Consider the following 23,277-nt stretch of genomic DNA (forward strand, 5'->3'; position numbering starts at 1 on the left):
GCCAGCCTGGTCTACATAGTGAGTTCCAGGACAGCTGGGGCTACAGGGAAACCCTGTCTCAAAAAGACAAAAAAAAAATTCTAACGTGTGCACATGTACATTAGTGAGATTTTTTTCCTACACTTGCATAAATGCTGGCTTAAATATTCCTATCTTTGACCTGCTACTTGCAATTCTAACTTTGGCACCCAGGAACAGTGAAACAAGAAAGATTAAGGACAAGAAGCCTTTGCTGTAGCTTTACACATCACAACTGTGCTGTCATCTAAGCATCCAATAAAATCAATTAGGTTTTGTGTAGATAAGGAACCACAGGTACTATTTAGGTGAACATATAGGTCTTAAAAGTCTTTAAGGTGTGTATTTCATTGGACTACCTACCTATGCTCCAATTTCCAATCCTATATATAATATAGTCAAGGTAACAGAAAATTGACCATAGTTATCTCTCATGCTTAAAGCCTTAAAAGTATAAAATCATTAACCATATATAGGTCTATATTATTCAAGATTCTGGATACAAATGCTGTTGCCACTGCCACCATCAAAAAACTCAAAAATGTTACTTTTACTGTAAACTACCACTGCAAAACAAACTGTTCAACACTGTTTTTTTTAGTTTCTCTTTTAGTCTTTGTTTTCAGTCTTTTTGTGACTTTATGTTAAAAAAAAAACAAAAAAACTAACAATCTTATGTATGGTTTGAAACCCCAATGTGGAATGCATACAACTCAATTCAATTACAGGGTGGGGGTGGGATGTCTGTTCTAAAGGCTCTCAATAATAAACTCTCTTACCTTGTGATCTGCTCCTGGATCGCTTCAGTGTTGGCCTCGGCAAAAAGGTACAGCATGGTGCAGCTGAAGTAGTGAGTGTGGCTGTTTGGGTACCGCAGCTGATTTGCAATTGCATTTAAGAAGAGATACCGACCTAGAAATTAATGAAAAACTAGATTTAGGGGAGGTTTTGAAAGGCCAGCATGGGAGATGACAGTTCTGTCTAGGCTTTGGGTTTCTGAAAAAGACAATAAGGTCCCTCTGTGATTTCTAGTGGTTCTCTGGATCCCAAAGTGTTTGATTCTATGGGTTTCATTAGCAAATACTTTCCACATTAAGAAATAAAAGTTTTTTTAATAGTCTATTATTTTTATTCCATGTGTATGAGTATATTGCCTCCATGTATGTGAGCACACTGGTGTCACGCAATGCCGCAGAGGTCAGAAGAGGGCCTCAGACTACCCTGGAACTGGAGTTAAGGTTTGTAGCTGCCATGTGGGTGCTGAGAACCTGGGTCCTCTGCAAGAGCAGTCAGTGCTCTCAACTGCTGAGCCATCATCTCTCAGCCCCAGGAAATAAAATTTTTAAAAATACATGCAAATGAAAATATTTTATTAGTAAAAGTACATGTAAATGAAAATATTTTGCCAAAAAAAATGTGAAGAGCCAGTACATTCTACAGATCTTAATCTAATGTCACCCTAGTAGAGACTGGTTTTATATTCTGTCTCAACACTCAATCAGCTGAAATATTCTATTTCATGTCGTACTTGGAAAATTCCTTTGTATACTTGTGGAGACCTTCATCTTAAAAGGTCTTGACCTAGATGCCCTAGAAGATCCTCAGACCATACTTTGAGAACCAAGAGTATAAGTATATACTAGAATAAATGGGGGAGGGAAAGAATCAAACCCAGAATCTTCCTGCCTCAGCGTCCTGAGCTGCTGAGATTATAGGTGTATACCACTGTTTTTGGTTTATAATCTCAGCCGAGTTTGGTTGTCTGCTTCTACTTGTGCTTAGTGGCCCTTAAACACTTCCCTAAAGGCTACCTTTCTTTTATTGCTGAGATCTGGTTGGAACAATACTCAATTTTGTTGAACCTTGATTTTAAAGCTCAAATACCTTTTGAAAATAAGCAAACAGTTTGAGTTTCAAGATTAATTAGCCTTTCAAGATCAAAGTCAGGGCTGGAGAGATGGCTCAGCATCACAGCTGCTCTTGCAGAGGTCCTGAGTTAAATTCCCAGCACCCACATGGTGGCTAACAATTAATTCCAGTTCCAAAGGATCCGATGCTCTCTTCTGACCTCTTTGGGCACTGTACAACATGGGTACACTTAAATACATGCAAGCAACACATTCATACACATAGAATTATTTATTTTTGGTCTTTTTGAGTCAGGGTCTCCCTGTAGCCCCAGCTGGCCTAGAACTAGCTCTGTAGACCAGGCTGGCCTCAAACTCATAGATATCCGCCTGCCTCTGCCTCCCAAGTGCTGGGATTAAAGGTGTGTGCTACCACGTCCGGCTTAAAATATTTATTTTAAAAAAAAAAGCTTCCAAAAGATCTATAGCAAAGTTAAAAGTAACAGTCCTTCTAACATATACTGCAAAAATGGGCAGAAGTAAATAGCTAGTTAGCACCTAGCAGATAATGAATACTAAACACCGAAAGAAATGCAGCTCAGCCAGGAAAGAGACAAACTACACTGAGTCATAATGCATACTTTCTGCAATAAACAGCAAAGTTCCAGCCACTGATGTTTATAAACCTTCCCTGTTGCCTGGGAAGTAGACACTAATAAACACTACAAAGGGCAGGTTTAAAATACATAATAATACTACAAAATGAAACTGCATTATGAGTCTATATTGTACATATCATGAGGCTATGTTGTAGGCTATAAAAAAGAACATTTTTAGACTAAAACATTGTAATTGGGTATACTAAAATATTAACTCACACGGCAAGATTTTGGACAATTTTTTCACACTTTTCGTTCACAGAATTTAATAATGAAGACTAGCCAGCTTCACTCACCTTCAGTGTCTAAGTCCACAGCCAGGTTTTGGAAGATGTCCATGTGTGCTGAGTGGGTAATGGTGCTCATTGAAGGCGTGCTGCCCTTATTGTGGATGTGTGCGATGGCCTGAGTCCCTACATAGAGCACCAGTGCATTGATGAGCTGGAGGTTGTAGCGATTGCCAGGCTCGTTGGATACCTAAATAAGCAAAAGAGAAAACTTACTCCCATAGAGCTGACTAGTACTATTATTTCTAAATTCTTAAGTCGTTCTAGAAAGGCTAAATTGCTCTCAATGTTCTTCTGTGATTTAAGATATCAGAAACTTACTCAAGATAGTAAGTTGTCCTAAGAGTATTCTATCCAGAAACATGAATTACCTTGGGAAAAGAAATCAACCACTTCGCCATGTGACACAGCTGAATAATAAATTGCATCAAGTTCAAACATGCTCAACCCTAATTACACAAATTTGGAGAGAAAGTTGATGCATAGTGTAGTAAGCCTGGAAGGACAGTTTCATTTCAAGACACTAAATAAAGTGACATTAGCTGTCTATTCTTAGGGGAAGTCAGCTGTGTCAATGATGAAATGCTAGTAAAGTATACTGCTCAGTTGAGCTCACCCAACTAACACACAGGACGGTATTGGCATATATACTGGGGTGGGAGGGGGGATGAGGGGGTGTTTTGACACAAGGTCTTGCTGTTGTAGCCCAGGCTGGCCTCAAACTTGTGATCCTTCTGCCTCAGCCTCTTGAGTGCTAAGATAGCAAGTATACAACTGCCACAGTCAGCTTCAACAATGTTTTTAAATCTATAAATCAAATTCAAAACATTAACTCCTGAAATGAGGCACACATTGGAGAGTGCATACAAAGTGCTCTGTATAGAAAACATAGCAGAGAACGTAAATCAATTAACCTGTAGGTTACTGCGCAGATCAGACAGAAAAGTGACTGGCGATCGAGTTTTAAGATAGGAATCCAAATCCTTTTTGAATTGAGGTGGCATAACACCAGTGAAATTGGTGAGGATCCGGGGTGCAATGTTAATTTCACTCAGCATGTCCACCTGCCACAAATACCAAGAATCAGAATCAATTACAGAAGTTAACAAATTATAATAGAAAGTGTTAGGGTTGCTTTCCTAAAACTATACACGTTATAAATGTCTTAAAGAGTGGACCACAACCTTTTATCAATCAATATTTATCTAATTAGATAGAATACATATACACACCAACACAATGAAAGAAAATTTTCATTTGTATGTAAAATTAATTTCTTTTCTAAAATAAGGTAACAAATATTGTTTGTGGAGGTCTATTAACCAATTTTTCCTAACTTAAAATTTCAAAATCAAGTGCAGAAGTAGATTCCACTTCACCACCAAGAAAGAAGCCCCAGCAAAACAAAAGGACTCACTCGTTTTGTAAAATGCACATGAAAGAAATCTTAAAAATCAAGTAGAGGATACATTAAAAAACCTCATGTTCATGTTCAGGGTGGCATGATTCTAAGTGGTCCATTTTTCTACTTAAGTAATTTAAATATACAACAAGAACCTGTGAAATATGGACATTACAAAGGTTTATTTTATTCTGTAATTTTGTTGTGTGGAACCAGTTATCGCTCAACTTTAGACTGAGGTTTTGTTATTATAGCTAAATGTAATATAAAAAATACAAAAAATAGTAACCAGAAAAATTCGATGAACCAATATTCAACAATATCACACCCATCAGGATTAATAACACGATTAGTCCCCTTAGAGTACCATTCATTACCTAATACACAAAATGTGTGTTGCAGACAGGGGGATAGTCATTAAAAAAATAGACTGCTGGGGGCTGGAGCAATGGCTCAGCAGTTAGTGCACTGGCTGCTCTTGCAGAGGACCAGGGTTCAAATTCTAGCACCTACATGGTGGCTAACAACTGTTTGTAACTCCAATTCCAGGGCAACCCAATACTCTCTTCTGCCCTCCAAGGGTATTACACAACTTGGGTGCACTTACATACATGCAATACACTCATACACATAAAAACTATATATTTAAAAAATACTTATTAGAGGAAGGGCTAAAATATTAAGATTTAAAAACTTTTTCTCTGCTAGAACTTCACCTTCAGATTAGGAGTGAATGGGTCTGGGAGCCTCATGTTTCTTGGGAAGGCACTCAGGATCAAATTTCTTAACTGGATACAATTAGGTGGGATCACATCACAGAACCCATAATGATAATCACAAAGGAACTCCGGGAAATCATGCAAAAGAACTAGCAGCACTCTTAGAGTACCCTGTTTAAAGAAAAGAAAATGCTTTATGCTAAGGAACATTTTTTTTCCCAGTTACGAATCTAACTCAAGTCGAAAATGCAAAAAAGTATATTTCAGTAACAACAACAAAGTTTATAGGCTTAGGTTATAAAAATAATCACATGCAGAAATAATGAAAAAGTATTAGGAGTTTGTAGCCTTAAATGAAAATGAAACATCTATGCTCATAAGCTAAAGAGAACTAACAAAACCAGTGAAAGAGGGGACAGCACACATGAAATGAAAAACTTTAGATACTGAAAATGGGATGAGGTCAAAGCTAAAAGCTAGTTCTTAACAAGGTTCATAAATCTGATTCTTCCATACAGATGGGATAGAAAACACCTCAGCAACTTGAGATAGCTTTGTTCCAAGTCACAAAAGAATACATTTAGTGTAAGATTATACTTGTAAATTTCTCAAATGATACCTTCCTTTAAACAGAGTGAAAAGGCAACCTATGAGAGTTAGAGATACTTGAATACATCAATGAAGGGCTTTATCTGTAACTTAGTTTTATATTTAAGAATATAATATGAAGAAGGGCTGTGGCAGTTCAGAGGTAGAACACTTGCCTAGTATGTCCAAAGCCCTGGTTTCAACTCCCAGCACTGGGGGTTGGGGTGTTGAGGGGAGTCTAAAGAGGTAGTCCAGTCAAGAACGCTTACTTGCCTAGTATGTGTGAGGACCTGGATTTGATCATCCATGCCACAGAAAAATGAATTAAAATTCAAAATTAAGAACGTAAATAATCCTAGGGTAACATAGCAAAACACTGTAAGGAACATCATAAAAAGGGCTGATTTACACATGAAAATATTAAGAAGTTATTAAGGAAATAAAAAATCAGGTTTGGCAAGATAGGGAAAAACTGACTTGCTACTAAAAAATGTAAACTGGTACTGGCACTTTGTAAAGCTGGAGTATCTTCAGAAGCAGGGCCTATGTATGAGTTCTCTGTTGATACTTTATAAAAGCCTGACAATAAAAACAATAGGCCTTCATAACCTCAGGTAAAAAAGGATTTTCAGTTCTGGAAGTTATTTTTAAGTACAAATGAATTACCTTGTAGAGGATTTGCATAGGTTTGGTAAGTTCCACATTTCTAAGGAAAGGTGCTAAATATTTGAATAAATCAATCAATAGCTGTGCATACATAGGCCATCCCTAAAAAAGAAATGTATATAAGTTAAAAATTTTGTCAAGCAACTACACTGTGGCTTACCCATCCTAATGTGAGTACCTCTCCCAGACCAGTTGCTAGACTTGTCTTAGAGACTACTAGCTCATCATGGAGGCACATGTCTATATCCTAGCACAGAAGCTGAGGAGGAAAACTGAGTCCCCAGCCAGTCTAGGATACAGTCTGTCTCAAAAACCAAAACAGGATAGGCAAAAAACTGAGTCCCCAGCCAGTCTAGGATACAGTCTGTCTCAAAAACCAAAACAGGATAGGCAAAGGCCACCCTGTCTCAGAAACACACACACACACACACACACACGGAAAACAAAATTTAAAAAGACTTGTATTAAGGTAGTGGAAAATTTATCTGGAACAAGCAGAGACTCCAGAGATTTCAGGACATGGTCTTTTTGCCTGTAAGAAAATTAAGCAGGAGAGTAGAAACCACCTTGAGGAAATTTCAGATTATAATATTCAGCCAACTGGTTTCCTTAATTCCTTCTTTGAACTAAATTCTAGTTCTCAACTATTTCTTTCCTACTCCTAAATACCAGCAAAAAACCTTGCTGAGTTTACAACATGAATTCTCTACTTTCATGCTAAAATTGGCCTGCTTACTATATACACCCACCAACCATACCAATTAGACTTCATTCTTTTAAACTTTTTTTTTTTTTTTTTTTTTTTTTTGAGACAGGGTCTCCCTGAAGTCCCAGCTGACCTAAACTCACTATGTAGACCAGGCTGGCCTTGAACTCACAACGATCCGCCTGCCTCTGCCTCCCTGGGATTAAAGGCGTGTGCCACCTCGTCAGGCTTTTTAAACATTTTTTATTGCATTTTTATTTGGTTTGTGTATGTGGGTGTGTGCACACACAAACAAGTCAGAAGACAATCTGCTCTCCTTCTACCATGTGAGACCTCGACTCAGTCTGGCAGACTTTGCAGTAAGCACCTTGAACATGAGCAGTATTTTCTACCAATGTCTCATTCTTTTTTTAAGACAGTCTCTCTGTAGCCCTGGCTGGACTAGAACTCACAATGTAGACCAGGCTAGCCTCAAACGCAGAGATCCCCTGCCCCTGCCTCCTGTGTGCTAGGATTAAAGGCATGTGCTACCAAGCCTGCCTGATTTTTGACAATTTTATTCAGTATGTTTGTTGTGTTCCTCATTTTGGGAAAGGAAATACCAAGTTCATTAAAGGATAATTTCACTTTTTTGTCAAATTCATCTCAACAGAGTTAGTTACATTTTCATCTGGTCTGAAGGACAAAACAAGGGTATTTTACGTAGTAGTCTTTGCCATTCAATTTCAAAATGAGAGAAACTTCTCATATTAGACATTCTTATATTATGAAGAGTAGTAAGAGAATGACATAGATAGCTCATCCCAAACTGGAAAGTAGCACCTACTCACCCAAGAAAGGCTTTTAGGCAAGGTAGTTAAGTACTTCATAAGCCTCTCCACATCATGTAACTCAACATAAATAGAATAATTCCCAAATAATATGCTTGGAAAAAGTACAACTACTAAGTGACAAATAGAAATCTATATAAACAGTGTTGCTAAGCCTCAGGTATAGTCTTCATCTGAGGAGATAAACTGCAGCCACACCTTCTGCTGTGGGGTATGTGCCAGCATTCTTGCAATAAATATCCGATGGGAGATCAATTCAAGCCAGGCATATACAAAGCCAGGAGCTTTGGTAGGCCTCAAGATGTGGAATGTATTGCTACAAGAAAAAAAAATATTTCAGAAGTTCAAAGTTATAGTGAATAATACATGAATGTAGACAATATGCAAGTTACTTTACAGATCCAAACAACATGCATTAAGACCCACAAAGTATTACCCATTTTTAACTACATTAAGCCAGCAACCCTTAAAGACATATCAGCAAGACATAGTGGCACCTGCCTATGATCCCATCACTCAAGGAGGCTGAGGTAGGGGGAGAAAAATTACTAGTCCCAGGCCAGCCTGGGCTACATACCAAGAACTGGTATCAAACAAACAAAATAATCCCAACACTTGGGTGGCAGAGGTAGGCAATCTTTTGAGTTCAAGGCCAGCCTGGTGTACATCGTGAGCTCTAGGCCATCTGGGGCTATAGGAAAACCCTGTCTCAAAAAGACTAAGACAAATACCAAACCAAAAAAAAAGACCAGCAAGCTAGGTGTGAGGGTCCATGCCTCTAATCCTAGCAAATGAGAAGATTAGGAAGTCAGGTTAGTCTCAGCAACATAGTTGACTCTGAGGTCAACCTGACCTATGAGACCCTGTGTCAAACAAGAACAAATGGACCTCTAACAAACTCAACAACACTCACCAGAAAGCTGTAAGAGTCTGGAAATTAATGGTTTCCAACACATGTTCGGGTGCATTGAGTTCCAACAGCAGCATGATAAAAATCCGATGGTAGGGAAGCTGCTGAAATTCACTTTGCCGAACATCATGATCCTGTAGGAGAACTCCCACTACTATTCCAAGAACCTATAAAGAACATATAGATTACAGCTTGTAAATCAGACAATCCACTTGCCACTTTCAAGTCATGCTTCTTTTATCTTTCTTTCTTGGCACTCACTCACACTTGCTAGGCAAGCACTCTAATACTGAGTTCTATCCCCAGACTTCTTTGGTCACTTTTAGGACAGGGTCTCACTAAGTTGCCCCAAAGCTGGCTTCTAACTCAAAACCCTGTGTGTGGTATTTCTGCCTCAGTCTCCCAAATAGGTAACATTAGATTACAGCCCTGCATCAATGTATGCACAGCACATGTGTGCCTGGTGCCCATGGAGGATGGAAGAGGGCACTGGATTCCCTGGAACTAGAGTTACAGATGACTGTGACTTGGCATATGGGTATTGGGACCAAACCCAGATCCACTGCCAAGTGTAGCAACTGCTCTTAACTGCCAAGTCATTTCCCCAGCCCCTTTAACTTGCACTCTTAACCCCTACTACATATTAAAGGAAAGGAAATATACCATTTAAACACAAATTTATATGCAGGTAGCCAAAGGGACTTTACTTGTTTGACTTAGCCTGCAGCATTTGTTCCTCTGAATTTTAGTATCATTAGACCAAATTTCTATATTCTCCACAAACACCACTAGTTTTTCTAGTTTTAGAAATCAGGATGCCTCTTCAGTTTACTACACTGAAATTCAACAATGTAATTCCTCTACTGTGACCTAAAGTTAACAAGTGGCAAATAGTTTTCACCTCTCCTGGAGTTTAGTAGGTACTGCAGAACTATCATTTAAAGAAATGTCTGACACTCTACTTCATTTGCTCACTGATTACTGAGGGGGCATGAAGGACCCACTTCTATTTCTCCAAGAGGAAAATCTAGAGTCAATGTTTGTTCATTCTTGCACTATTTTAAATTTCTGAGAATCTGCTACTGTATAAATCAGGCCAACAATTAAATGTCACTCCTGGTATTGGTCTATACATCCATACACATAATTTGGTGGTGGATGGGGAAGACACAGTACCTGCTATCTCCTATTGTGATCATTATCAATACACATTAATGCATTATGATTCTCTATTTTTTTTTCCAGTTACAGCACTATATTCTTTTTCTAAAAACTTGATGGATAGTATCACTAAACTCAAAGACAGAAAAAAAGGTTACTATTCCAAAACATTCTGTGGAAGGGTTGGGCACAATGGAATTGAAAAACAGACTTCAAACTTCAAAAGTACAAAGGCCTTTAAGTCAAGAGAAGATTCCAAACCTTGTTCAGCAGGTTAATCTTCGTGACAGTGTTGGTGGCCTCCCCCGAGTGCTTCACTAACAGTGCAATGAGCCGGACAAAGGCATCCAGGTTGTGATAGCACTTGGCTCGAATCATGGTGGGATTAGCGGCAGGATTGTGTTGCTGTTCAGCCTGAGCACGGTAACTGATTTCAACACACATTTCAGTGCAAAGACGAAAAAACCTTGTTATGAGGTCATCAGTCTTCAGTATTCCTTGTTGGTGCATCTACCATGGGAACACACACACACAGGAACACACACAAAATTGACACCATGAGATAACACTCATAATAACCTTATACACCTTAACTTAAAAAAAAAAACTTTAATTTATTCTAGCTGTCACATTTTTAATTCTTACTTTGTAAAATGATGCCATTAGGAGATGACTTCCCTATTTAAAAAACAAAACAAAACAACAACAACAAAAAAAAAAAACAGGCAGAGTTCCTCCCAGTTTTAATTCAGGAAGAACAGAAGATTGAAATCAACAGGGTAACATTATGGCAATTTGAACCAGAAAGTATCTCCAAATAATGTGGAAAATTATGTAAATAAAACTTTTAGAAAGACTTTCAAAGCCTTAAGACATTTTGTACAATATCTCTTTTTCCCAAGAGGAGACTAAATTGTATGTACTTTACTTCTCATAAATAAATATACTCACATAATTAAAGATAATTTCCTTTGATTTAACCAATGACAAAGTTTTTTAAAATTCAAATAGCTACCCCACAGAAAAGCCATTAAATAAGAAGTAAAAACCCAAGACTATGTCTATTTAAATGTAATGACCCGTTACACTGCTACAATAGGTGGAAAAGGCATGTTCTAGGTCAGGCAGGGCTCCATAGCAACACCCTGTCTCCAAAAACTTAACAGGAAAATAACAGCAATTAAAGCTACAGAGGAAAGGGGTCAGTGTTTACTAAACAAAGCCCAATGGGAAAAACCTCCATGATCATCCTGGAAATTTAAAAACAATTTACCTATCTTTTGATAAGCAGTGAAACAGCTAAATGGGCAGGACAATGAAAACAAGACACTGGAGCAGCTAAGACAGGAGACCAGCAAAAGTCAACAAAAGGATCTTTTGTCTATGCTGAAACTTGAAAAACAGGGTTGGGGGAACCAGTCTGCTGTGGCAAAGCAGCCTAAGGAGTTAAAAGGCAATTCTCAAAAGGGACCAGGAAAGGTGCACTATATTATCTTTTTCAAGAGACCCAGTTAAGAGCAAACAAGACCGAAGAGTTCAGAAGCACTGAGATGGGTCACATCCATACCCGTGAAATGACCACACCACTAGTGGGTATAAATTTATTCCATTCAAAGCAGAAATCAAGCTATAAATATGGACAACAGCTTCTCAACAGTTATGTTTTACAATTTCTAGATTCTTATAGCAGAAAAATTGACACAGTATAGTTTACTAGGTATCACTTGTGCTGGAAAGTAAATCAATCTGTAACCATTTCAAAACTAGTAAGTTTTCCTACACTCAATCATCATTTATTTAAACACATACCTAATTAATCTTTGCTTTCAATTTTAAGAAATAAAATGGTTAATATATTATAGTTCACTCTGAACAAATATTAAACATTTTACTAAAGAAATTCTAAGGCCAGTTCAAGAAAGTACCATTCTTAAGTTATTTATAGTGAGAAAACTAATCTACCTCTTAAGTCCTTGCACCACTGAAAGCAGTCAGTGATGATCAACCAGAAGGCTAAATGGGACTATGGCTCTCTTCCTAATTTTTTTCCAGTTCATCTGGTCCATAACTGTTTATATTTGATAAGCTTCATTTTTAGCTAGACAGCTTGGTTCCCAAAACTTTAACTCAAAGCCTAATTTGCATAAAATTCAATAAACAGCCACACTGGAGAAAATACAACAAAATACCATTTATATAGAGAATTTTTGGTTGTATTATTTTAAAAACATGGCATCATAAAATTTTAATTATCTTAGTTCATACATAATCTACCACTGGCAACTATTATGTTAGTAAATTTTGTGTAGTTTCATTATACATTTTCTGACCTGTTGTGCACTGTAGGTATGACAACTGGAATGGGGTAAATAGGACTACAGGCAGAGGGAAATGCTGAATTTACTATAGCTGTGATCAATAATGAGGAAATGCACAGGCCACATCAATTCAAGAGTGTACTGGTGACATTTTTGGTTTGCATGAATATGGAGATAACTCTGACCATAGGCAGACAACACTGAACTTTAATATTGGAGTTATCACACCCTACTTATGTTGAATAAAAAGCACCTTTCTTTCCAAAAGCTCTACCTGTCCAACAAACGCAGAGAAAGCTTTGGTACTGTCACGGCCAGCTGCAGCTGAATGGTATAGATTCACCCATTCCCTCAGAAGATACTCTGCCTTCTCCCTCAGGCCTGGAGGGTCATCATACTCTGAGGCTTGAGAGATCCCAGAATGCATCATAAAGTTAGGACCTCCATGAGCACGATCAATCATTGCTTCATAGTTGGATCGCACTACTTCCATCAGTTGGGGCAATCTAGTATGATAAATCCAGAGCAAAAATCAGTTTACCCACAGTTGTGATTTCATAGATATATAACTGGACCATTTAACAAAACCAACAATTGATTATCTCTTCATTTTAGCATGTCCACATTTAAACAAAGCTATTCTTTTTCTGTTTGTTTGTTTGAGACAGGGTCCCCAGGTCCCTGCCTCTGGGATTAAAGCTGTGCACCAAAGCTATTCTGTGTCTCATCCACTTGCTTACAAAGTTGCAATAGGCACGGTGTCCAGTCTGGTCTACATAGTGAGTTCCAGGCCAGCTAAGGCTAAAAAAACCCAAAATATAGCTGGCCATAGAGGTAAGGTGGGTGATCTGTATGTGTGTGTTCAAGGCCAACCTAGTCTACATAGTAAGTTCTAGTCAGGGCCACATACTGAGATTCTGTCTCAAAAGAAGGAAAAAAAAAAAAAAAAATCCCACAAAAGGCTATAATATACAAATGACTCCAGTTAAGCTACTAACACCAAAAGTGTGCCCACTGAAAGGGACCCGGTATTCGGTGTCAACAAGTAAATTCGGTCACTGTTTGCCTACTATGTGTGACATGCTTTCTATTTCCTGTAAATCTCAATAGTTGTCTGTAAAACTATTTCCATTTTATTTAGGAAAACAGGTCAATGAAAAAGCCACTTGCTTAAAAACCAGTGTTCTGCAGGGCTAGAGAGATGGCTCAGTGGTTAAGAGCATGGAGTGCTCTTGCAGAGGACCCAGGTTCAATTCCAAGCACCCACATGGCAGCTAAGAACCATCCTTAACTCCAGTTCCAGGGGAATCCGAAGCTCTCTTCTGACCTCCGTGGCATTGCATGACACGGGTGCACTCACATACATGCAGACAATACACTCATATACATAAAATAAAAATAATAAAATATTTAAAAACCAGTGTTCTATGCCTGTGTGAGTACACAGGCCAAAGAAAACCTTGGGTGTCATTCCTTAGGTACCACCCACCTTGTATTTTGAGATGGAGGTCTCTCATTGGTCTGGGAAACTCATAAAGTAGGCTAGGTTGGTTGGTCAGTGAGCCCCAGGATCTTTCTGTCTCTGTCTCCCCAGTGCTTAGATTACAAGTGTGCACATGTTCATGAGACAAGCGTGCACTTGTTCTCAGTTTCCCACTGGGACTGGGGCTCACAGATTAGGCTAGCCTGACTGTGCCTCCCTCAGCACTGGGATTACAAATGTGTGCCAATATGCCTGGCTTTAAGAAAACAGCAACAACAAAACATAGGCTCTGAGGATCAAACTCAGATCCCCTTGTAAGCACTTTACTGAATGAGATTTATTTTACCCCAAACAGAACACTTTTAAGTGTGAGAGCCGGTGCTCACAACACACTTCTGATGCCAGCTAAGCAGTCACTGTAGGAGCAGCTCTACACCAAGAAAGCAGTTAGCTAAGCTTTCACACTTCCAGGGACAATTAGGCCTAATATTATGCTTTAAAGCAATTACAAAAACTGTTAGTGAATATGTACATTATTTCTAAAGCTCGGAGAGATCGCTAAGTACACAGGAAACCAAAGCATTTCATTCTTACCCTTCTGGAGCATTGCCTCTGGAATGAGCATTAATCCTCATGAGGGTCTCAATGGTATGGAACAGATCTGCCTCAGTAACATGGGCAACACTCCTTTCATCCACCAGCAGAATTTTTACCAATTGCATAGCAAATGCCACAGCCATGTAGTTTAAACCATTCTCCATTGACTAGCAATAGAGGAAATATAAGACAATTAGAATAAAAGCACGTCCTGAATCCTTTAGAAATTCAACTCAAGTTAAATTTCTTCCATACCTGAGCTAGATGAAGATCATATTGCTGCATGTTAACTAAATGATTACGAATTAACAACTCCACAGCCTCCACATTGTATTTATATTCGTCTCGACATTCAATTAGGCACCTAGAAAAAGTCAGTATTTTAACACGGTAACCATATTGTTAAACAAAAAGCTTACTTTATTCAATGGACATCTGTTCTAAACAAGGATGCCTCAAGAGACAATAGCAAAAACCAATATTTAAGTTTCAAAATAGTCTGGACTATAAAGGCAAAACATGCTTAGCAGGCATGAGGCCTTCAGCACACAAACAAACAAACAAATCACACCGAGAAAACCCCAGCTAGTAATGAATTAAAACAGGTTAAGTTCAAGATAGCTCAGGCTTTGATTTCAAATCCTAGAAAACAAGGATTCCATTCCAAGATTCTAAAATAGTTACCAGTGAATTCTACTGTTGTGAAACCCTGGAAACAAATGACCCATAATTTAAGACTCAAAGGCATGTGCTGAAACCATTCAACAACCTTATTTCTTAGGAATTAGGAGATCCAAACAACCCATTTACCTTCTAGGCAAAAGGAAAACATCTAGATAGAAATAGGTTATGTACATCAAAACCCATCCCAACCATATATTGTTTTTAAGGTAACCCACCTTGTGATCTGTTTGTTGCACCATGGAGATCCATATGCCCTGCCATCCTGTAGCGCTTTCAGTACCAAGAGGTGACACTCCCTGTAGCGCAGCAATAGGTCAGCATCAGCACCACTTGTAGCATCTAATAAACCCTCTACAGCCTACAGACAAAGGAAAGCACTCAGAAACATGGAAAATACAGCATTCAGCCCAACTATCAGTTAGAAATCAAAGGTCAATGTAAACCACTGTACCTGAACCCTCCAACCTTCTATCTAGTTTATACTTACTCTGTTATTTGTTGCCTTAAGCCTCTCCTTAGTCAAAATCCAGGGATTCCTACTTAACCTGTCCATTTGCCCCATACATGGAGCAATCTGTCCCTTAAAATCTAAAGAGAGCAGGTTTGTGGTATACACCTTTAATTCCAGCACTCAGAGGGCAGAGGCAAGCAGATCTCTGTGAGTTTGAGACCAACCTCATCTACCTAGCAAGTTCTAGTTCAGCCAGGGTTACATGGTGAGATACTGTCTCCAAAAAGAACCCAATAAATAAATAAATAAGAGAGATCTTTCTATAGTTTTTTCCAAATTTCTAATACTTCCTTATGGAAAAGAAAGATTTCTGACCTTACTACTCCTAACTGCCATGACTACATTCTACTGAAGAAAAATCATCTACTTATTCACATAAATTGTGTTAGTTTTTTAAACTCATTCTAAAAATACTTTGTATATGACTATGCTGCCTGTAGCTATGTGTATAAGTGCACCTGTGTCCTGCAGTACCTAGAGAGGCAGTGTCAGATTCCTTGGAACTGGAGTTATGGATGGCCGTAAGCCGCCATGTGGGTGCTGGGAACAGAACCTGGGTCCTCTGCAAGAATAGCCAGTGTTTTAACTGCTGAGCCACCTCTCCAGTCCCTTTAAAACTCATTGTTAAGTAGGTAGATGAGAGTACAGGTACAAATCTATAAACCTAGTTCCTTCTACAAGTAACAGCTTAAGAACCAACCTTCTGGAGTAATCCAAGAGCAGCTATGGCATCCCGAGAGTTTCGAGATAACACTACAACCTCCAAAAGACTTCGAAGAGCCTGAGCTTGAGGGTTCATGGCCAAAGTCGGTGGAATGGCATGTAGGTGCTGCTCCAGTTCTGTAATGCACTTATCATAAATCTGTGCTACATCATCTGTCGCCCAAGCCTGCTGTTTTAGGGGAAAAAAATGAACCAGAAATATACACACACATATTAGTATTTTCCACTGGCAGACACACCAAGGAACAGAAGTCAGTTCCCAGTTTGTTTTTTCATTTAACACAGAAGGCTTCTTCCATGCTTCCTTCTTGAGCTATTGAGTCACACTATTATATGGGGGTATAGTGCAAAACAGGGACACAGGTGCTTGAGAATGCCAATATCTACAAAATCAAATCAAGTGATCAGAGAATACAGTATCAATAATGTAAAAGACTGAGTGCAACACCACTTGTAGCATCCAATAACACAAATTAATAAAGTGTTCCAAATCATAAAATATGCAGTACTTACACCAAATGTTAAAGCATGATTGGATAGAGAAAGAATACTGCATTACTTCTGTGTTTTTCCTATCAAAGATGTACTGTTGGGCTAGAGAGATGGCTCAGTGGTCAAGAGCTTACCTTGCTCTAATGACCTTAAGTTTAAGAATTAAAGAAAGGTTAATGTTTAATTGTTTGGTTTTATTGTTTGTACTCTATGGCTACATCAAATATTTTTGTAAGAAAAATGAACAACCAGATCATCATAGTTTCTATCCAGTCTATACTAAAATGCCAGATGCTCAGGAGGAGACTGAGTTAAGAAATAAGAACTGCCAGCTCAAAGCTAGAATGGGCAATATTACACCAACTGCCCAAAAGTTAAAATAAATATGTGGTGGGGAGAATGGTTAGCCAAAAGGATGCAAGAAAAACATGTGGAAAGTTACTACTTGTAACCTAATTTAAAAATTAAGGAGCAAGCAGTAGGGAATGAAAAAAATAAATACATATGGGGATGTGGCTCATTGAGCAGAATGCCTGCCTAGCATGCACAAGGCCCTGGGTCAATCCCCAGCACGTCATAAATCAAGCACAGTGGTGCATATCTATAATCTCAGTACTCAAGAGAGGTAGGAACAGTAAGATCAGAAGTGTAAGTTTATCCTCAGCTACACATAAAGTTCGAACACACACAGAACTTCTAGAACGGAGGTTCCATGCATGAGTAGATAACCCTGCTCCCAGAAACCAAGAGTTATCAAAAGAAAATCCCAGTGCCAGGCATGGGATATCTCCCTACAAGCTGTTGCTCAGGGAGGTCTCTGAGACCCTCAAAACAAAACAAAAATTTAAAAACTAAAACAAAAAGACATTGCCACTGTTCTTGGTTGCCCACTAGAACTAGACAAACCCCAACTGCTGAAAACACTACAAACTATGGTTACAGAACATGGAGAAATCAAGCTGGAAAAGTGCTATGTAGGCTGCGGGGGGGGGAGAAAAGTCAACAGTTCTACCCACCTGTGGACCCTGAAAGATAAAATACACATCTGCCAGGCAAGAAGTGCCCTCTGGTACAAGAGAGGCATTACCATGCTCTTAACTGCTGAGCTAACCCAACCACTTTACAGTTGATTTAAGTCCTATTTCACATGAGGGAATTTATGCCTAGTAATGTAAACTGGTACAATGTCATGGTATGGCACTAAGCAACCACTTTCCAAGTGCACCTGAGTCCCACTCGACAAGAGGGAATTCATGCCTAGTACTGGGAGGATTATCATAAACCCTAGGTAGGGAGGAACCTATTATTCTTTTGCTAAACAGACATGTTGACAAACTGTCTTCTAAATATTTACCTATCTTTATACCCACAGATTAGTGCTCCTCTCAATCTTGGTAAGAGAAGTTTTTTGTTTTTTGTTTTTTTTTTTCCCCTTTTCCCTCCAGTGTGCAGCTGTCAGTGGATAAAACTCAACCTGTCAATAAGTAAGTGCTGAGTGCTCAGCCTTGAACAGGACATCTGTATCACTCCCTCTAAAGCATAGTGAGTAACATGAAATAAAAGCAGAAAGAATGTAAAAGCCAGATAGGGAGGTATACTGCAAAAAGATATCTTCTAGAAATCACTGCACTAATGAACTCAGAACAGCTATGGTCACCTGCACAAGATGAAGATCAACATTCTACTACAGACTTGGGGAGCGGGGGGCAGGTGAGGCCCCAATGTAGCTGAGGAGCTACTAGTAGTTAATGGCTGTTGGGGGTTGTAGCCACAGCTAAGTTGTCCATAATCTAGTAAATAACACCACTCCCATGCATATACAAGCAACCTTAACTAAACTCAGTGGGTTATTTACTTATATGAGTGTGTTGGTATATTTGTGGAGGTCAGTCAGAGGACAGCTTTTAGGAGTTGGTTCTCTCCTACAACATAGGTCCTGGGGATTAATGGCAGGGCTTCATGTTTGAGGGCAAACACATTAACCTGCTGGGTCATCTTGCTGGCCTATCAGTAGATTATTTAAAAAAAAAAAAAAAAAAAAAAAAGGCATGAAGACAGGCAGGGGCATTTCTGAAAAGAAATGGGGTTCAGAGGAAATGGGAGGGGGATGAGAAGGGAATGGGAGGGTAAATTTGATAAAAATAAACAAAACTGTAAAAAAATAAAATTAAAAAAAGAGGAGAGCCTTCAGAAAACACTCAATAAGATGATCTACAACAGAATGGTTTCTACACACATTCTCCCCTGCCACCTCTCGCAATCAGCTCCCAAGAAGAAAAGTGATGTGTTATCAAAGTATGCTTTATAAAACAATTTAATACAAGTGAGGTTATTTACCTTCATGGGCTGAGCTAAAAATCCTGTGGGCTGACTTAAGTCATTCGTAGGTAAGAAGCCAGGCACATTTCGTGCAAACTCTTCATAAACAGCTAGCTGCTTTGGGTCCACACCACCAACCTTAGAATAAGAAAAATCTTGATAGGATCCATTTATTTTGAAGGCAGAAAGTTTGTACAAGATAGGAATTTAGGCTCTGACAAGCAACTGTGCAACACACACCAGCATGAGTAAGCATGCATACCCACAGACATACAATACAGAGAGGGTACAGGGTACTCATTTTCCTGTAAGAATCCCTCTCACTTAAACTCATGCCTTATGTGTAGGCACACCTACAATCCCAGCACTTGGAAGGCAGAGGCAGGGTGATTATAAGTTTGAGGATAGTCTGGGCTATATATATGGAGACTATATCCCAGTAATCCAAATAAGTTTTCAGTAGAAGATGCCTCAGATGGGATTGTGCCAGTGAAATTCTACCTTGATGCTAGTAAACAGTATCAGATTCCTCACCCTCTTGTTGGGACCAATAAACAAGGGCAATAAAAGATAAATACCAGAAAACATGAAAAGCCAAGCTTAGTGGAAAACAAAAGCTAATGAGTATATGAGCTCTTTTTCACACCAAAACTTTAACAACTTAGGGGTGTGGAGGAATCAATTCCCATAGCTGCTACAAGGCAGTTTTAAAGTGGGGGGGGGGGGGCTGGAATGATGGCTCAGCAGTTAAGAACACTGTTCTTGCAGAAGACCCAGGTTCAAATCCCAGCACCCACATGGCAGCTAACAACTGTCCGTTAACTCCAGTTCCAGGGGATTCGACAGCCTCTTCTGTCCTTCGCGGGCATTGCACGACACGTGTGGACTTACCTACATGCAGGCAATACACGCATATACAAATATACACGCATATAAAAATAAGAAATAAAATATTTTAAAGCGAAATGCTATCAGGGATGTTTTCTTCAGAAGCAACACACAGACACATTCCTCTAGTTTCAAAGAGGCATTCACACAACAATAACACAAAGACACAAAGGTGAGACAGGGAGCCTTCATTCTCACTTTCAGCCTGATTTGCTCTGGCATCCGCTCCGCTTGGTATGTTAACACAACAGGATCACAGTATCTGCGCCCTTCTTGCCTAGCATGTTTTCTCAGCTCAAATTCCTGCAAATAAGAAAAGTCACTGAGGTTCTTGTTATGCAACATTTCCTCAAATTAAGTAAAGCCACAACTTCAAAGATAAATGCTAAACACTTACAGTTGCTAATCTCTTGTCCATCTCAGGGCCTGCTTTTTCTACTGCAGTTTTCTGAATAAAGCAACAAGCTAACTCACAATTGTCCTGAGCTAACTGAGCAGCTGCTTGGTCCATCATTTCCCTTTGTTGTGGGGATGCAGTCTATTGAGAACACAAAAAGACAAAAGAAAACAAGGTCATTTTAAGTTCTGATGGTAGTTATGAATTGGCCATGACCTGGAAATGATCAGCATCCTTGCCCGTAAGATGAAAGCATCCTAAATATTTTATCAGTTTGTTTGAAATGTGATGAACACTATGAGAGCAGTAAAGTACTAAATAAAAATCTGTAACTGATATCTGAGACTTAAAAATAAGTTGAAGCGAGAATGTGCTCTGACTGTATATAGAAAATAACTTTAAATTATTCATAGTGCTCTATTCCAACTGCTTTAATCTAAACTCACCATAACCAAGTTTACATTATTAGTTTGTTGCTTTTTTTCTAAATCCTTCACTTCTTTAAGCAAATATATGGGTACTTGGTATCTGCTAAACACTGTTGAGGATATAACAATGAGCTTAAGAAGTCAATATGACATTTTGCCTTGTAGAACTAATAAGGTGATATCAAGAACTGAAGGTGTAGTTCAGTGGGAGAGAGCTTGCCCTCACAGGTTAGAGGCCCTGGATTTGATCAAGAGGGAGAAAAGATATTTAAAAAAAAAAAAAAAGAAGGTTATAAAGTAGTAATGTCCACTGCCACAGGCAAAGAAAGACCCTGGCAGACAATGAGTTTTACTGTACATAAAATAACCAACTTACACGAAGGGCTGAGGCAAAACTGTTTTTGAGGTTGGTAGATATGCTCATCAATAAAGGCTCCCTGCAAGTAATCATGGCCATTCCAGCTGTCAAGTTCCGCATCATATGATGAGCTGCTATTCGCATTCTAGATTCCTCAGAATCCAGGGCAAAATCCTTCCTGACTATTTGCTCACATGTAGTCATGGCAATCTTTATTGACCGATCCACTACAGGATGGACTAGTTCCTGAACAGCCCGTTCAATTGCTTGACGCACACACTGCTTCAACTGTGGATGAGCCTGAAACAAAGGTATCTGGAGGGAAAGGGGAGGCACAAATGAAGTCATCTGCTTTTGTTTAATGGACAATCTGCAATCCAACTTCCATCAGTGATTCTGGTTACAGAAACTATGGTCTTCCACTTAGTATTAATCAATAAAACCTTGGGAAACAGAAGCTTGACTACAGAGTGGGGAAAGTAATCAGCGTAACCTCATAGGTTGGTCTCTGCCTCCCGTAACCCCTGCCCCCCTGGGTCAATTCAAGTTTCATAGGCAAACCAAAGATGTGTTTACTTGAACATAAACATTTGACTTTCTAGGTTAAAATTATGGCTAGGCTAATACTTGTTAAAAAGACAATTTCGCCGGGCGTGGTGGTACACGCCTTTAATCCTAGCACTTGGGAGGCAGACGGATCTCTGTGAGTTCAAGGCCAGCCTGGTCTACATAGCAAGTTCCAGGACATCTGGGGCTACAGGGAGACCCTGTCTCAAAAAGAACTAAAAAACAAACAAAAAAAAAGACAATTTCTCAGGGGCTAGACAAAGAGCTCAGCAGTGAAGAGTAATTGCTACTCTTGCAAATAGACCAGGATTCAGTTCCCTGCACCCACATGACAGTTCACAATTTGTCTTTAACTCCAGTTCCAGGAGCTCCAACAACCTCTTCAGGCCTCCACAGGCACCAGGCATACATGTGATAAACATACATGTATGCAGGCAAACACTCATATACATAAAATAAAACTCTTAAGAAAATGCAATTTCTCTACAAGCTTGGAAAATTAAGTTTACAGAGAAAAGGCTTCCTACAAAAATTTATTTCTGCTCAGCACAGTGGCACATGTCTTTAATCCCAGCACTTGGGAGCCAGAAGGTCTGAGGCTGAAAAAGAAAATTTTGTTTTGAGATATAGGGCCTTACTATGTAGCCCTGTTTGGTATGGAACTCACTAAGTAAACCAGATTGATTTGGATCTCACAGACCTCTGCCTGCCTCTAAAATACTGGGATTAAAGACAAGCACCACCATGCCCAGCTAACACAAAAATTTTGGTCAAAAAATAATTGTTCAGAATATCTAAGATTTTACAGTGCCCAAAGGAGGTCTCTTGCTTCACTGAAAGACAGATGTTTCTGGTCTTTTCTGTGAACTACACGCTGATAAGGTTCACTGCATTAACAGTAACCCTGTATCTGTGAACATTTTGGATTTCTGCAAAGTCAAGGACAGCACTGCTTCTGAATTTTAAAGTGCCAGGCAGAGCGTAATGGCATAAGCATACATGTAATCCTAATACCCAGTAAACTGAGGTAAAAGGATAGAAAGCTCAAGGCTATATAGGAAGACTAGAACTCAAAAAACAAACCAAAAAAGAATATTAAGCCAAGTAAGTCTATTAATAGGGTGCTACTGGGGACTGGAGAGATGGCTCAGTGGTAAAGAACACTGGCTGCTTTTGCAGAGGACCTGTTCAATTCCCAGCACCCACATGGCAGCTAATGACCATCTGTACTGCCAGTTCCAGGGGACCTGACGCCCTCTTCCTCCATGGGCATTTCACAACACAGGTGCCTTTACACACATGCAGGCAATACACACACAATATATAAAAATAATAAAGTATTTTTTTAAAAGAATAGGGTGCTGAGGAGATGACTCAGTGGACCAGAGTTGAATCTTTAGCACCCACTTAAAAACTAGGTGGGGGTGGTGGCCTACCTGTAATCCCAGTATACAGGAGGCACAGAAAATCTCCAGAGCAAGCTGGCCAGACAGAACTAGCTCAAACAGCGAGCTCCGGGTTCAGAGAGAGACTACCTCATGGTATAAGGTGAAGAGCAACTGTGGAAGCAACCCATATCAACCATGGGCTTCCACATGCACTGTAGGATGGACACACGTTCAAACCTGCACACATGCACACCACACACAACAGATTAAGGTTAATAAATTTTAAGTTACTACAGATACACAGAGTAAATAAATACCACCTTTATGAACA

At 39.2% G+C, this 23,277-nt stretch overlaps 1 protein-coding gene across 7 annotated transcripts in view; it reads right to left on the reverse strand.

Annotated features, from left to right (window-relative positions):
* The window catches only part of Cnot1 (CCR4-NOT transcription complex subunit 1), an 87,036-nt gene that overhangs the window by 1,045 nt on the left and 62,714 nt on the right, over positions 1-23,277 (reverse strand). For 4 of the 7 annotated variants that reach the window (XM_008834236.3, XM_029564085.1, XM_008834237.3 and 1 more), the window contains exons 31-47: positions 21,010-21,306; positions 20,206-20,346; positions 20,007-20,111; positions 18,939-19,058; positions 16,087-16,278; positions 15,091-15,233; positions 14,447-14,555; positions 14,189-14,358; positions 12,365-12,617; positions 10,055-10,303; positions 8,636-8,799; positions 7,921-8,038; positions 6,187-6,288; positions 4,930-5,103; positions 3,726-3,875; positions 2,821-3,001; positions 798-930 (exon numbers count right to left, since the gene is read on the reverse strand). In XM_008834236.3, the coding sequence (XP_008832458.1) occupies positions 798-930; positions 2,821-3,001; positions 3,726-3,875; positions 4,930-5,103; positions 6,187-6,288; positions 7,921-8,038; positions 8,636-8,799; positions 10,055-10,303; positions 12,365-12,617; positions 14,189-14,358; positions 14,447-14,555; positions 15,091-15,233; positions 16,087-16,278; positions 18,939-19,058; positions 20,007-20,111; positions 20,206-20,346; positions 21,010-21,306 (2,801 nt within the window). The remainder of the gene's footprint in view (positions 1-797; positions 931-2,820; positions 3,002-3,725; positions 3,876-4,929; positions 5,104-6,186; positions 6,289-7,920; positions 8,039-8,635; positions 8,800-10,054; positions 10,304-12,364; positions 12,618-14,188; positions 14,359-14,446; positions 14,556-15,090; positions 15,234-16,086; positions 16,279-18,938; positions 19,059-20,006; positions 20,112-20,205; positions 20,347-21,009; positions 21,307-23,277) is intronic. The other 3 variants (XM_008834241.3, XM_029564086.1, XM_008834239.3) reach the window with 1 other exon arrangement.

This window comes from Nannospalax galili, unplaced genomic scaffold (genome assembly GCF_000622305.1).
Source record: "Nannospalax galili isolate Female #2095 unplaced genomic scaffold, S.galili_v1.0 scaffold716, whole genome shotgun sequence".
NCBI lineage: Eukaryota > Metazoa > Chordata > Mammalia > Rodentia > Spalacidae > Nannospalax > Nannospalax galili.